The sequence below is a fragment of the Hibiscus syriacus genome, unplaced genomic scaffold (assembly GCF_006381635.1).
Source record: "Hibiscus syriacus cultivar Baekdansim isolate YM2019G1 unplaced genomic scaffold, ASM638163v2 tig00011718_pilon, whole genome shotgun sequence".
NCBI lineage: Eukaryota > Viridiplantae > Streptophyta > Magnoliopsida > Malvales > Malvaceae > Hibiscus > Hibiscus syriacus.
The window spans coordinates 361,960-379,384 of NW_024062254.1; the positions used below are offsets into that span (position 1 = coordinate 361,960).

Consider the following 17,425-nt stretch of genomic DNA (forward strand, 5'->3'; position numbering starts at 1 on the left):
ATTCCCTGCATTATATACAAAAAATTTGATTGTTGGGAAACTATGGTATCGATACTGTCATAAGGGTATCGGTACTACTATATTCAGTAGTATCGATATTGTACATAATATCGATACTATTTTAGTATATTGGGATTTAATGGATCAAAACAAAAAAGGTAATATCGGTACCACCACTAAGAGTATCGGTACTACTACACTAAGTAGTATCAATATTGTATATAGTATCGATACCATTTTAGCATTCTGTTTTGACAGTATTGGTACAACTTCATTGTTTTGGGCTTCAACATTGAAATATGTATCGATACTTCTTGAACAATATCGGTATTGTTCTAGTAGTGTCAGTACTACTATGCTTAAAAATCATTTTTGACTCGATTAAAGTTCGAAACCCTTAAAAAATTATTTCAAAAATATTTCCAGTATAGGACTCAAATTTTTAGTAGAGTGAGGAGTAAAATTGACATTTTAACTTTAAAGAATAATTTATATATTTGAATGACTGAATCGAATATAATCTTAAATTTTGTAAACACTATTTAACAATTTTGATTGGTATATGAAAATATCAAAGTGTTTTCAACAAGCTGTATTAGTTGTCATTTTGAATTTTGTAAATTAAGTCATTAACAGTCAGTTGTAATTGAGAAACATTATTTTTGAAATTTTGTCTTGTCTGAATATATGATGTATCCAGATAGTATTTCAGCTATATACAAAATAAATTGAATAGTTGTTATGTTGCTTCATTTACGGGGGCTAACAGCTATCTCTAAATCATGAACCTGAACAGCTTTGAGACCAGGTTCATTCATTTATGACATGCATAAAATTCGAAAATATTAAAATTAGAATTGAATTTGATTTTCGCTCGGATGATTTTTTCCTTGAATCTAGCCTATAAATAGATAAGCATTTTCAGCTTTTCAAATCATCAAACAACTCGAAAATCCTTTCAATTCGTCTTTAAAGCTCCCTAAGTTTTCTACATATTTTTCGATGCTACAGAAGAGTAGTACCACTGCAATCCACTCCGGTTTCAGGTGTAAGGATTCTCGGAGATATCATGTTAGCCTCGGGGGACTATTCGCCTATCGTAATAATTACACACATCAGGGCGAATTTGTTTCCAAGGCAGTGGTTTCACCACGACACAGTTTTCGTTTTCATTTGTTGATTTTATTTTTATGCTTAATACAAAAATAAGTGCCTGAACTTTGCCTAAAAAACGTTTTAATGTCTAAAGAATTTTTTGTTAAAAATAGGTGCTTAATGTTTCTAAAGTTATACAATTAGGTGCCTGCCATTAAAAATCGCCCTTAACTGACCGTTAAGTGACACATGTCACATTCTAATAATTTTGAGAATTTATTTAAAAATAAAAAATATTTTTTTTGAAAATTAAAATGAACAGTGCCTCCCCCTCGCGTGCTCCCTCTCCCCCTTCCCTCTTCCCCCAACTCCCTGCAATAGGTCACCGGCCGGACGGTGGTGACCGTCACCACCACTATCATCGACACCAGTGTCAACCTCCGATCAAACCCCTGGTGACCTTTCGCCATAAGCTGCCATCATTTGTCGTGAAGAAGCGTTCAAAGTTTCGTCGGATTTTAAGCCACCATCGCTATTTTTCGTCGATTTCGGTCAATACTGACATCCATATGCCACGCCATCACCACCATTCGAACCACAGGTCCAATTCCGCTCAAAACTCATCCTCGTCAACGCTCCGTCGTTGCTCCTCCGGTGTTCCACCATGGTACAGGGTTGAAATGAGATATTATAGTTTTTTAAGTTTTTTTATAATTTCATTAAAAGTTTTTTGTAAATAAATAATTTTTTTTATTTTTCATTAAAAATAATATTATTTCATTTGAAAAAATAAAAAATATGGCGGTGGACACCTAAAAGTGTAACTGAAAAAACTTTAAACACCAATTTTTAGCGAAACCAAATTATTTTTCGAGCTAAAATTCAGACACTTATTTTGTGTATTAAATCCTCTTTTTAATATGTCCTGTTTGCAATATTTATTTCCAACATTGAATTCACAAACTGAATTACTTCATTAACTGTGCCAGAGCCTACAAGACAATTCATGTTCTCCGAAGCACACAGAAAGCCATGTGAATCTCCAAAATCTTCTAATGCTCGAGTTATGTCGAGCACATTGCATTCTGTCCTACTAGATAAGTTAGCGTCAAAACTTGCCTTGTTCCCCAAGTCACCCCCTTATAATATTATTATTACAAATTAAATTAAATTCAATAATCAACATGTTAAACAACCTCGATCATTGCATTGTGTTCGATCACGTTTCTCACTCAAGTCGATTTTTGAAGTGAGATGATAAATTTCAGTGGAGAAAAAATAATAATAATAAAATCCTTTTTTCCTCTAAAACCTGTGGTAATTACATGATACAACCAAGAAGGTAAAATCATTTCATTGGGACTGGGGGAAGGGGAGGGGGAGGGGGAGGATTCTTGATCACACATTATTCTCCTCACAAGAACCAGAAACATCTTTGCGAATATCCAATGTCGATTTAGTTTCCATCTCGGGGGAAGCCGGCTTAACTAACATACCCCCGGACTCGAAACCATTAATTGTATTTCCCTTAGCCGATACTCGAGCTTCGAGCTCATCGGAAACGGCATTAACGTAGTTACTCGTAGTATCATTTGCTTTAGAGGATGGAGGATTTTGTTCAACTGTGAGCCTAGTTTTGACATCGGAAGCAGCATCTATGAATTCCATATCACACTCTTCATGGGTTCGAGTATTTTCCTCGATAGCAGAGTATGATGTTTTATTTCCCTTGTCTACTGCATCATAATCCGTAGAGGTAATGAGATTTTCACCGTCTGAAACGGATTCGTTTGCCTTATCCTCTGACCGTGAATCAGTCTCATCATCAAGTCTTGCATTTTTCTGCACCTCATGTGCATCATCGCTTGAACTAGGGTTAGCATCATATTTACCATCTGGCCTAGATACATTCCTCGTGTCCCCAGTAGATCAGTCATTAGAGTCCGGGAATGCATCTGACGAACCACTGGTTCCACAAGTATCATTTACAGAAACATTCGGACCTTGGGAATCTGAATCTGTAAGTCTAGTATCACCATTTACCCGACCAGAATGATGCAAATCACCATCATCACACTCTTCTGTATCATTACCAGATGATGAACCGGGTTTAGATCCATTAGCCACCTCGGATGTGATTTGCTTGTTAGATCTTGGTCCAGTTTGCTTAGGGTCAACCGTCATGTTTTCTTGCTTCAGCAGAAGCTTCTGCAGCATATCTACACCGGGGAAGACCAACATATTCATGGACCTCATTTCTTCCTTAACTGATACCGCTAGAGCAGTGAAACCAAAAACCGCAGTCCATGTAGGCGTAACTTCAGCAATTGCAGGGATGACTAGTTTGTGAATCTTGAGAGAATGGAGTGCCTTCAGATAAACAAAAGAACTAAATCAATGATGAAAAGAACATAAGGATAACAAGAAACACACACACACCAACACACGAACAGATATAACCCCTCCTCACAGCTTACCGATTCAATTGCACAGAAAAGCCGTCGGAACATTCCCCGATGCCTGTATATGTGGCGTGTGCCAATGAATGGCATCTCCGCTAGTTCAATTCCATGGAACCTACGTATGACAATAACATATCAAATTGGTAAGCATACATGTTATCCGACATTATTATCAATACAACCAAAGATAAATAACTGCAAGAGGGGGTAAAAGTGCAGCAAACAGATGCCAAAACGTACCTGATTGATATTGCAGAAATTATTTCATCTCCTCTCCAAAATAGCAGTGTAAAAGCCACTATAATTCAGCCGGTTGAAGTTTGATCTTTAAAAAAGTAACAAATTGCAACCAATTAGATACTTGACGTTCAACAAAAGTATAATCCAGGAAAGGAATAAACTATGGAATAATGCTCAAGATTGTCAAGCAGAAAATGAGAACGGATGAAAACATTCGCCCAAATCATAACAGAGCAAGAGCTTAATGTAAGTTTAAATTATAACAAAAGTCCATTTCACAAATTAGAACGAGACTAACAATTAACATCAAGAAACAAAGAAAAAGTGTGATCTGCTAGACAAAAATCCATCACAAATTAGAAAGAGAACAATAACAAAGTGTGATCTGCTAGACAAGCATTGCAGTGGATAAACTAACAAGACCAGCATCCTTTAAAGTTAACAGCAACCAAAATGCATACCCACAATTATAAAGTACATTATTTACTACGTTGATCCCACTCATCCTGTCAACAATGGGCAAAAAGCATTCATCCATCACAGTCAGAGCAACAGCTAGTTTAGAATTGCATTCCACCCTTCGTGGAAACCCTCTGGCAAATACATCTGAATCTGCATCTATTCTTCGAATAAGAGACCATGAGAACCCTCCTTCAAGTTCATGTTTGGCCCCTAGATACTTCTGTAAATGCTCAAAGAGCTGTAGAAACAACAACAAAAATAATCTCAATGTGCCTTTACATGTTTAACATGCCATGGTTAAATAGTGAATACCACATACAAATAAAATTTCATTGTCAATAGGATTCATAGTAACATTTTAGTTACACAACTATAGCCACAATTTGATGTAAAATAGGTTTACCTCTCTACATGTTTGCCCACAAAAAGGAAGAACTAAGCTGTTGGAATCAATATGAATCTCAACTGTCACTTTGATGCATGATTTGTGGTCTGGAAAAGTGGAAAGGATCAGAATATTTCTGAAAAGAATCAAAAGAGAGAACTACACAACTTCAAAGTTCAAAGAATTAAGAACACCAAAAAGAAGAGAATGAATACATCTTTTCTCGCACAGGCTACAAGTGAGGAGGACACAATCAGCTATATCATCCTCTTCAGAAATGTTGCTGCCATTACCACAAAATTTGCATATACAATTTGGACAGTGCCAATCACCATCTGGTAGAAACTGTAAAAGTGTATATAAAAGGCTGAGTCAAGCCTCTAAGAAGCAATGTTAACAATTCATAAAAATATATATTTTAGGATAGTAACTGCTGTAACCAGAAAACTTTTTCGCTTCATCTTTTGGAAGGAAATTAAAAGCCAATGGTTTCAGGTCATCAAAACTTGAGATAGAAAGCAATTAGCAATTAATATATCTAAGTAATAGTTAAAAGTTTCTTGATGGAAGCCGCATTAAGCCACTAAAAAACATTTCTAACATTAAAATCCAAAACATTGGTGATATCAACTCAGGGAGCAGGTCCTAAGAAAAGTCAACTAGGAGAATACCTTCAGGAAAAGGGATGTATTCTAAAAGTTGGAAAGGAAAGTAGCAAAAGCCTTCACTTGTCACGTAATACATGCCTCACTGCTACTCAAAGGACTCTTCAAAATTGCCCTAAAATACAGTTTGGCTTCAAACAAATTTAGGGATCCCTATCAATAAATCAATAGTTTAGGCCTTTAAAAGAACATAACCATCCGCTTAAAGGAAGAAATTGTACTGCCTAACAACATATTTTGATCAAACTCTGGTCATTAACACCATTCAAATTAACAAAACCAATATCTCTCAGGAGGAAGCACGAAGAGAGTTGGAGTCTGGACAGGGACGGGGAGAGAAATAAATAAATAATACATTTAAACTTGAGAACCCAAGATCCATGAATTGTAGTAGTTTCCCCTCGAGTAAACACTAAGAAAACTCCAAACCTGCATAACCTCAGTAACTGACCCAGAGGTCTACAAGGAAAACTTATAGGAAAAGAGAGTAAACAAGAGAGAATCGGCCATTTATAAATGTAAAATGCCATGAAGATGCAAAAATTATGCAGAAGTACCTCTATATTTAGGCAACTCTGATGAAATGTTGAGGGGCAACTGTCACAACAAATCAGATCCCCTCCATCTCCACAAATGCCACAAGTATCATCATTGGGATCATCACCCTTTACATCTACAGAATGAAAACCAATCTGCTCAGACTTCACTTGTCTGTTCCATGCATCTATTTGGCACTGTAGGAGAGAAACACCAGAGTCCAAATATATATTTTGAAATGGTTGGCGCAATTTGCTTCCAGCATGAATCTCAAATTTTGAAACTGTAAGAATTTTACTGCAACAGCTGCAGTGGATCCCATCCCTTGTGATCCAGCCCTCTAGCATCACTTTTGTTCGTCTACAGTTAATATACTCCACCTTTTGGCTCAACTGCACAGCCTCAGAATCAATCAGCCAAGCAAGTAGTGTTCTTTTCCCATAATATGGAACAAAGTCATCACCCTCTGAACTTGAGCCCACATTAGAACCACGAACCAACAAGGTGCATCTGCCAAGTTTTCTATTTTTTCTTCCATGAACACAATGAGAATTGGATTTAGAGGATAGTTTTTCATAGCTATCACGCGCATGAAGAAAACATTGACTTGCCTCATTGTCATTCATCCTACGCTTCTTTGGCTTGCCCTTCATGAATGAACTTGGTTTCTCTTCATGACTAAAGCTATCCATACTCTCATCTTCATGCCTGGTACTCAAATATTTCCTAGCAACAGGTTCTTGAGCATCCTCACTGCCACTTTCTTCTTTTCGCTTATTTTTCATCTCCCTCTTCATCTTCTTTCCTGTTTTCCTTGTTAATTGGCTGAGTATTTCATCTGATAATGGAGTAAATGCAGGACAATTCCCAAAGTGATTCCTGTCATTGTCCTCATCTTGCTGCTTTAGAAGGGCATCATATGCCTTGATGATGGACCAGTATGCAGTTCCACCAGGGTTGATGTAGACTGCATCCAAGTAATCCCTGTTCCTTCTTGGTCTATAATCTATTGTCCAGCCTGCTTCCTGAAGCATCCCCCTTATCCTTTCACGTAATTTCTGTTTCTCTGTTCCACATCCACGCCTAATGTTTCCTTCTTTGATTCTGGTAGGCTGAAGCTGTTCAATTTGAGCTTTCGCCTCTTTGCTACTTACCTTCCTTTTTAAGTTAGAAGTTCCTTTACCCTTTGGTTGTAGCTTCAGAGATGTATCATTGTCCTCTAAATCAGAGTCGGAGACCATATTCTTCTTAGTTGTCGGTGTTAACAAATTTTTTTTAATTTTCTCTTTTCTACCAAATGAAACAGGCTTCTTGAGGACTCCAGCTTCAGAGTACAATGATGGACGAATATGCAAGTTCCTCCTAACTGCATTGTCAATCCTTGAACCGCTCCGGCCCCCCTCAACTTCCAAGTGATCAAAAATTTTCAAAGTCTCGCCAATCTTCTTTTTCTTGCTCACCATTACCTTCAAAACACCATTTTTGCCCTTAACTCTGACGGGTTCATCTGAATCAGACATATACCTCTCCCTCAACAACGGATAATGCAACTGAGTGCCATCTCTATCCTTCCTAAGCCTATTTCTATCGTCATGATCATGCCGACTCATCCCTTCACTTCTATCGAAGTACAAGTTCTTCTTTTAAGGAAGAGCATGGCTACTTAGACCACTCTCACAATCTCTCTCAATGCCCATCCGACCAACTGCAGGCATTGAACCCAACAGTCTCCTCCTGTCAACCTCTTCTCCACTATAGTCAAATTTGTTCCTTCTCATAATCATATCCTCTTCAAGTCCATCATACTCATCAAAGTCAAACACCTCTAACCTACTCCTCTTACTCCCAGTCAAATCCTCCGCATTCCAACCAATGAAACCTTTGTCACCTGGTCTCACCCTCTCCTCCCTATTCCTCTTCCTACAAATTTCACTCTCTTCATAAACAGCTAAACCATTACAAACTTGAATTGTTTCCGGCCCAACCCTCCTTCGAGGTGGCTTTCCTAGTTCATTGCTGGAACCCGAATCACTCATTATCATCCTAGACCTCTTGTTCTCTGTTTTAGACTTGAAAATCTTATGGGTCCTTGTGGACCCGGCTCCATCCGAGCCATTCCCTTTCTTCCTCACAATCAAACATCCCGATTGGCTTCTATTCTTCACCACAATCCCCGAATGCTCACCAGATCTCAATCGCCCTTCCATCAAAAACCAAAATAAAAAAGGCCCTATATTCTTATTATCTTCCGCAAATTCATCACAAATTCATAACAAAATCCGTTAAAAACAGGAGAAAAAAGCCTAAAGTTTTGTGAGATTTAAATAATTTTATTTTTATAATATTAAAATTTAAATAATCCATACAACTACAATAATAAATTATTTAAAATAAATCAATCTATACAACTACAATAATAAATCAATTTATATTTTAAAATAAATCAATCCATACAAATAAATTATTTAAAATAAATCAATATATACTAACAAATTATTTAAAATAAATCAATCATTATTTTAAAATAAATCAATCTATACTAATAAATTATTTAAAATAAATCAATCCATATTTTAAAATAAATCAATCCATACAACTACAATAATAAATCAATTCATACTAATAAATTATTTAAAATAAATCAATACATACAACTACAATAATAAATCAATCCATATTTTAAAATAAATCAATCTATACAAATAAATTATTTAAAATAAATCAATCCATACTAATAAATTATTTAAAATAAATCAATCCATATTTTAAAATAAATCAATCCATACTAATAAATTATTTAAAATAAATCAATCCATACTAATAAATTATTTAAAATAAATCAATTCATACAACTACACTAATAAATCAATCCATATTTTAAAATAAATTAATCTATACTAATAAATTATTTAAAATAAATCAATTCATACAACTACAATAATAAATCAATCCATATTTTAAAATAAATCAATCTATACTAATAAATTATTTAAAATAAATCAATCCATATTTTAAAATAAATCAATACATACTAATAAAATATTTTAAAATAAATCAATCCATATTTTATAATAATTTATTTTAAAATAAATTATTTTATAATAAATAACCTTATTAAATTATTTAAAATTATTTTAATAAATAACTATATTTTATAATTGTTATTGAAGATGTTTGAAGACATAAAACCATATCTGCACCAAGAAGAGCTCGCGCAGACGTTTGAAGAGTTTATGTCTTCTAAAAAACAAATAGTCTACGAAGGCTAATGTCTGCGCGTGATCTGCGCGAAGCAGACATAAATTGTTTGAAGAGCTTGTACAGTGAAAACAAACACCACCTCAATCACCAACTTTTAGTTCTTTGAAAGTTTAAAGTATGTTTGTCTTTTAAATTATACAATTTTTAACCAAACGTTGCTTAAAGTTTTTGGGTGAACTGTGTAATTAGTACCTAAACTATCAGTTTTTATCTATTTTAATATTTAAACTTTTGATATTTTCAAAACCATACCTACCGTTTGTTTCATCTTAGAACCCGCTGTTAAAAATTTAATGCGTTTAGTACCTAAACTATCAAATTTGATTCGTTTTAATATCTAAACTTTCAATTCTTTTCGAAACCTAACGTTAAGCTTTCAACGAGATACTAAAATAAAATAAAAACTAAACATTAAGTATGATTTTAAAAAAATTAAAAATTTAAGTACTAAAACAAATCAAAACTGATAGTATAAGTACCAAAGAATAAATACAAGTAATTTTTATTTAAAGATAACATACAGTTATTTGACATTAAACGTTGACACCTGACATTCAAAATAATAATAATTTATTTATCCCTGTGTCCCTCAATTTGTGTGTATATGATTTTGTTAATTTTATTTAAAGTTGGTTAAAGAAATACTATAAAGCAATATATCTTTATTTTATTATAAATTAATTATAAGAAATCTCAAATAATTCGAAATATATATATATAATTTTTACAAATTTGGAATAAAAACCCATAGTTTTTTTTATTGTTTTATTAAAAAACAAACTAACGTAAAATGGATGCCAATCAAATTTAAAAATGAGATAGAAAAAATTAAATCTTTTTTCCCCCTAAAAACTGGTGGTAATTACATGATGCAGTAAAAAAGTAAAGGGTTTCAGTGATACACTATTGATCACACATTATGCTCCTCAGAAGAACCCGATTGATCTGAACCAAGATCCGATGTTGATATAGTTACCATCTCTATTGCATCGGGATTTCTCCGGGGAAGCCGGCTTCGCTAGTTTGCCCCCGGAATCGAAATTGGCAAACTTGTTTTCCTTAATCGAGACTCAATCTACAAAGTTCATCGAAAATGGCTTCGTTATCAACTCAATGAACATCATCACGTATCGCTTTCATCGGATGTTAGACTGTTATCATGTCCATCGGGAGTATTTTTCTTGACACCGGAGTCTGATTCTGTTTCATTTCCCTTGTCTACAGCGTTATAGTCCGTATAGGTACTGATGTTTTCACCGTCCGAAGCAGATTCGGTTGCCTTGTTCCCCGACTGTGAATCAGTGCCATCATCAGACTGGTTATGTTCAGCAGGATAATCCAATCCTGCCTTATTCTGCACCTCAGGTGCATCATGGCTTGAGCTAGGGCTTGCATCATATTTACTATCCGGCCGATATAAATTCCTCGTGTCCACTGTTTGATAATTAGTAAGTGCAGTTTCGTCATTAGGTTCCGGGCATTCATCCGAGGAACCACTGGTTCCACAAGTATCATTTACAGGCACGTTTGGACACCGCGAATCTGAATCTGAATCTGCAACTGCAGTTTCACCATTCATTCAACTAGAACGATGCAAACCACCATCATCACACTCTTGAGTATCATTCCCAGATGATGAACCGGGCTCAGATCCATTAGCCACCTCAGGAGTGATATTCTCATTAGATCTTGGCTCAGCCGTCAAGTTTGCATCCATGTTTTCTAGCTTCAGCAGAACCTTCTGCAGCATAGCTACACCCGGAAAGACCAACATATTCATCGACCTCATTTCTTGTTTAACCGATTCCTCGAGAGCAGTGAAACCAAAAACGGCAGTCCAGGTATGTGTAATTTCAGCTATAGCAGGGATGACTAGTTTGTGAACCTTGAGAGAACAGAGAGCCTTCAGAAAAACAAAGAACAACTGAGTTAAGCACAATCCAGACATGATACACATATATGAACACGCTTCTCACAGCTTACCGACTCAATAGCACCGAAAAGCCGTCGGTACATTCTCTGATGCCTGTATATGTGACGTGTTCCGATGAATGGCATCTCTGCTAGCTGAGTTCCATGAAACCTACATACGGAAATAAGATACCAAAACGGTATGCAGTTATTAGAATGATAGATAATCCAGATATTGATAATCCAGATGCATTCAAAGTAATTCTGTTTAGTGATTCTAGTCTTCATTAAAGGGGGAAGGTGCAAACAGCACACAGATGACAAAAATGTTAATTACCTGATTGATGCCGCAGAAATTATTTCATCGCCTCTCTCTAGAATAGCAGTGTAGAATCCAGAGTAATTCAGCCTGTTGAAGTTTGATCTATGAAGATAAAAGCAGTAAATGACAAACGATTAGACGTTTGATAAAGAAGACAAGAACGGATAAAAACACTATCCCAAATCATAGCATAGCAAGAGTTTAATGTAATTTTAAACAGTTGGATAAATTAATATCAAACACTGCTTAAATACGAAATTTACCCCAGACCCTTTAGAAGACTGTTATAGTATATAAAACTATGGCATGCAATCACTATATGGCAGTTCTCTACGGTAAATAAAATGCTTACCCGCAATTATAAAGGACATTGTTTACTAAGTTGATCCCACTCCTCCTGTCGACAATGGGCAAAAAGCATTCATCCATCACAGTCAGAGCAACAGCTAGTTTAGAATTGCATTCCACCATTTGTGGAAGCCCTCTGGCAAATATATCTGAATCTGCATCTATTCTTCGGATAAGAGACAATGAGAATCCTCCTCCTAGTTCATGTTTGACCCCTAGATACTTCTGTAAACGCTCAAAGAGCTGTAGAAACAAAAAAAAAACACGGCAGCAAATACAAATTTTATTGCTACACGTCATGATAAGTGTTTTACCCACAGGTACAAAGCTACATATTAGCCTTGCACACTTCAAACATTTCGAAGAAACAGTATGATTCCCAAACAAAGATAAAGAAAGAAACCTTGAGATTCACAGCAATGGAGAAATAAAATCCCATGTCAAGTGGCATAATATACAATCTATCAGAAAACAAATATATAAACCTTGATGGACTGTTTATGTTTAATAGCATCATGGTAAAACAGTTAACACTGCATACGAATAAAATTTCATTGTCCATAGGGTTCATAGTAACATTGTGTTAGCTAAAAACCATAGCAACAAAAGTCAATATCATCATGTAATGAAAACCGAAGTTACTTTCAAACCAACATTATTTCCTTCTCGGCAGTTTTATGCAAGATAGGTTTAGATGGTATACAGAGGGCATGAATGCCTCTACAATCGATTTTCCCATTTTCTTGGTTTACATCTAATTACAATATTCAGCATTCCACAGAAGAAAAATATATTACCTCACTGCATGTCTGCCCACAAAAAGGAAGAGCTAAACTGTTGGATTCAATATGAATCACATCTGTCACTTTGATGCAAGATTTGTGGTCTGCAGAAGTGGAAATGATCAGATTCTTTTTGAAACGAAACCAAGGAGAGGAAACTAAAAAGGAACTTCAAACTTAAAAGTATTGAAAACAACAAAAAGAAGAGAATGGGTACATCTTTTCTCGCACAGGCTGCAAGTGAGAAGGACACCATCAGTTATATCATCCTCTTGAGCAACGCTGCTGCCATTAGCACAAAATTTGCATATGCAATATGGGCATTGCCAACCACCCGCTGGTAGAAACTGTAAAAGAGTAGATATAAAAGCTAAGTGAAGCCACTAAGCAGAGCATTGTTAACACAAACAAGCCAAGTTTGCATTCGACTACGAAGTAGAATAAGTAAAACAAGCATACCAAAAAAATTCAAACAGGAGTACAAATTCAAAAAAAAAAACTAAAATAGTGTTGCTGTAAGGAGGATAAATTTATAGGGAAGAAGAAGAATAAAAAAGCGAACAAAAGAAAGTAACCTCCATTTATAAATGCAAAACATTATATAGAAGGTACAAAAGTTAGGCAACAATACCTCTATATTGAGGCAGCTCTGATGTAATGTTGAGGGACAACTATCACAACAAATTAGATCCCCACCCTCTCCACAAATGCCACAAGTATCATCATTGGGGTCATCACCATTTACATCTACAGAATGATAACCAATCTGCTCAGACTCCACTTGTCTGTTCCATGCATCTATTTGGCACTGAAGGAGAGAAACACCAGAATCCAAATATATATTCTGAAATGGCTGGTGCAATTTGCTTCCGGAATGAATCTCAAATTTTGAAACGGTTAGGATCTTACTACAACCACAGTGGATTCCATCCCTGGTGATCCAGCCCTCTAGCATCACTTTTGTATGCTTATGGTTCATATACAGCACCTTTTGACTCAACTGCACAGCCCCAGAATCAATCAGCCAGGCAAGCAGTGTTCTTTTCCCAGTATATGGAACAAATTCATCACCCTCTGAACATGGACCCACGTTAGAAACACGAACCAACAAGGTGCATCTTCCAAGTTTTCTACTTTTTCTTCCACGGACAAGATGAGAAGTGGGTATAGATGATGGTTTTTCATAGCTATCATACACATGGAGTGAACTTTGACCTTTTGAATTTCCACTGAAGACATCATTGTCATTCATCCTACATTTATATGACTTACCATCATGAAGGAACTTGGTTTCTCTTCATGGCTCAAGTTATCCATACTCTCTTCTTCATGCCTGATGCTTGAATATTTCCTAGAAACAGGTTCTCGAGCATTCTCACTGCCACTTTCATCTTTTATCTTCTTTTTCATCTCCCTCTTCTTTCCTGTTTTCCTTGTTAATTGGCTGAGTACTTTATCTGATAGTGGGGCAAATGCCGGACCATCCCCGAAGTGATTCCTGTCATTTTCCTCATCTAGCTGCTTTCGAAGTGCATCATATGCCTTGATGATGGACCAGTATGCAGTTCCAGCAGGGTTGATGTACACTGCATCCAAGTAATCCCTGTTTCGTCTTGGTCTATAATCGATTGTCCAACCTGCTTCCTGAAGCATCCCCCTTATTTGTTCGCGCAATTTCTGTTTTTCTGTCCCACACCCACGCCTAACTTTTCCTTCTTTGATTCTGGTAGAATGAAGCAGCTCAACTTGAGTTTTCTCCTCTTTGCTACTTACCCTCTTTGTTGGGTTAGAAGTTTCAGAATCCTTTGGTCGTAGCTTCAGAGATGTATCACTGTCATCTGAATCACGGTCAGAGACCTTATTCTTCTTAGTTGTTGGTGTCCTAAGCAAACTCTTTTTCTTTTTCTCTTTCCTACTGAATGAAACAGGCTTCTCGAGAACTCCTGTCTGCGAGTACAATGATGGACAAACATGCAAGTTCCTCCTAACTGCATCATCAATCCTTGAACCACTCCGGCCCTCCTCAACTTCCAAGTGATCAAAACTTTTCAAAGTTTCGCCAATCTTCTTTTTCTTGTTCACCATTCAAAACACCATTTTTGCCCTGAACCCTGATGGGTTCATCTGAACTAGCCATATACCTCTCCCTCAACAAAGGGTAATGCATCGGTGTACCATCCCTATCCTTCCTGAACCTGTTTCTATCATCATGATCACCCCAATTCATCCCTTCGCTTTTATCGAAGTACAATTTTTTCTTCTGCTTCTTCTCATGAAAAGCATGCCTGCTTGGACCACTCTCATATTCCGTCTCTATACTCATCTGAGCAACCGCAGGCATTGAACCCAGCAATCTCCTCCCACACACATTGTCTCCACCATAACCAAATCTGTTTCTTCTCATAATCATATCCTCATCAAGTCCACCGTACTGATTAACGTTGAACACATCTAACCTATTCCTCTTACTCTCACTCAAATACTTATCATTCCAACCAATGAAACCTTCCTCACTTGCCCTTATCCTCTCCTCCCTATTCCTCTTCCTACCAATTCCATTCTCTTCATAAACAGCTAAACCATTACAAACCTGAAACGTCTCCGGCTCAACCCTCCTTCGAGGTGGCATTACTAAATCATCGCTAGAACCCGAATCACTCATAATCATCCTAGACCTCTTCTTATCTGTTTTAGACTCGTAAATGTTACGGATCCCTGTAGACCCGGGTCGACCCGAAACATCTCCTTTCTTCCTCGCGATCAAACACCCCGATTGGCTCCTACTCTTCACCACAATCCCCGAATGCTCCCCTGATCTCGACCGCTCTTCCATCAAAACCAAACAAACAAACAAACAAACAAACAAACAATGAACCTAAATTCCTATTATTTTCCTCAAATTCATCGAAAATTAAAACAAAATCAGTTAAAAGCAGAAGAATAAAATCCAAATCTCGCACATTAACAAGATCTTTGGTGAAAAATTCCCGGAAAAAGTGAAAACCAAACAGAATAAATACAAAATTCAAAAGAATGTCTAATATTTTCAAACGAGATAATGCCAAGCGCGAAAAGTGATACCTCGCTGTTGATAAAAAGCAATTTCGTTTCACCGGCAAATCGCCGGCGATAACTGAAGCAATTTCCCGGCGAAGAAAACAAAAGGAAAATAGAGGGCGAAAAAGAACTGTGCAGAGAAATGTATATACTTCGGCTTAGGATTATAATATTAAATTAAAAAAACGAAATAAAATAAAATAACAAATTCAAATTATTTCTTGCGTAAACTAAAAAAAATAGTTCCCAAACTTTTAGATATCTTGCATTCAGTCACCAAACTTTTGAAACTTACAATACAATCATCAAATTTTTAGTTCGTTTTCATTTCTATCCCTGCCGTTACCTCGGTTAGATTTTCACTGATGTGGCAGGTAACGCCCGTTAACCCACCCCCTCCTCCTCCTCCTCCTACCTTTGAAACCCTAACCTTCAAAAAATCAAAAACCCAAAAAATCATAACCCCTTTGAAAATCATAACCACCACAAAATCGTTTTGTCCCTGGAAAGAAATGGCAAACTGGAAACAATTGAAGCAATAAATGAGAGGATCCGGAAACGGTTCAAGAACTTAAAATTGTCAAATAGTAATTGCACCAAAGTTTGCAGACATGCCTCGATTGCTTGGTATCGATCTATTATAATTAGCTTGGCATCAATCACTCCGTTGCAATCTGGATTCTCGAACGAGGTTCAAACTCTTAACCAACCGTTAGATGGTGTTGTGGAAAGCAGCCAGCAGCTTTATGTTGATCTGCAAACAACTGAACTATGGAATTCATCGATTGAGGACTCAACTCATTTGGAAAGTCTCAAAACAAAATGGAACCCGACTTTGGCAAAAATTAATAATATCGTGAAAAAGAAAGCTTCCGACGGAGATTCGGAGACTGTCAACACTTTGCTCAGAAGTTCGTACAATTTCTATTGGGAGAGCTCCTGTGCAATGCTCCCATCCGTGATCAACCTTTCGTTGGTGCCATCTCGACTATTGAAAGAAAATCAGTTCCCGTCAAGCATTGAAGGGGTTGAACCTCTTGAACTAAGCATTTCAAGGAAGCTTTTGTCGTGGGCTTATACGTTGTTGAATGGCCGCTATGCCGGCATCTCAGCTGTTGTAAAATACTGTGAAGAAAATGCTAAGGCATGAAAGAAAGGTCTTCACTTCCGTATATCCACTGGAATATGAAACAATTGTCCGTGCACGTAAAATTATTCATCGGATTCCTTTGTTCCGCAGTTGAAGATGAAAAGAGGCGCTGCAACATCATCAGCACCTCAAAATACGAACACTGCCGTGTCCTGCCAAATACGAGCACTGCCGATATTGTAGCGGTGTGAACGTGGAATCATAGTGGGCGATAGCGGTAGCAACTTAACGGGTAACGGCCGATCGCGACGGTAACAACCTGTTATTCCCGTTATTTTTTGTTACACCAAATCAGTCCATCAAAACGGGTTCGAAAGAGAAAAAGAGAGAGAAGGGGATTCGAACACAACAAAAAACAGTGTGATTCGAAACAAAAAAACGAAAAAAAAGATAGGAGATTAGTGTTATTCTACTTAAAAATCTTTTTTTTGTATTCATTGTCGCCAAACCTTGTTTTTTACCCTTTCAATCTCTGTTTTTGATGCATGTTGAGATTCAAAACGAAAAAGAAAATAGAAAAGTAAAAAAGGAAGAACGAAACACTTTACATGTTTTGTGGATTTGGGTGGAAATCACTGGAATCGAAAAAGAAAATCTTCGTCGGAGTGAAAATCATTGGAATCGAAGAAGAAAGAGGGAGAAATGAGAGAACGGTGGGGTGGGGTGGGGTGGGGTGGGGTTTAGGATTAAAATATTTTAAGATTTATTGGGCTTAAAACATAATCCACTCACATTCCTATTTTCTATT

General features: G+C 36.6%; 2 protein-coding genes and 2 pseudogenes across 2 annotated transcripts; all 4 read right to left on the bottom strand.

Moving 5' to 3' along the window:
* Nucleotides 1-2,796: 2,796 nt before the first annotated feature.
* LOC120204774 lies at nt 2,797-7,314 on the bottom strand (annotated as a pseudogene).
* Nucleotides 7,315-7,489: 175 nt separating this feature from the next.
* Nucleotides 7,490-8,148, bottom strand: LOC120204775. Its single transcript, XM_039204796.1, has one exon. The coding sequence runs from the start codon at nt 8,051-8,053 to the stop codon at nt 7,490-7,492; it is 564 nt and encodes a 187-aa protein (XP_039060727.1). The 5' UTR covers nt 8,054-8,148.
* Nucleotides 8,149-10,565: 2,417 nt separating this feature from the next.
* LOC120204844 lies at nt 10,566-14,587 on the bottom strand (annotated as a pseudogene).
* LOC120204776 lies at nt 14,560-15,337 on the bottom strand (the record flags this gene model as incomplete). The annotated part of the gene is made up of 1 exon (XM_039204798.1): nt 14,560-15,337. A coding segment is annotated over exon 1 (744 nt), but the record flags the coding sequence as incomplete, so codon positions are not given.
* Between the last annotated feature and the right edge of the window lie 2,088 nt (nt 15,338-17,425).

Coding starts and splice junctions, on each gene's coding strand:
- LOC120204775 (XM_039204796.1), bottom strand. CDS start 8,053: ATGGAAGGGCGATTGAGATCTGGTGAGCATTCGGGGATTGTGGTGAAG.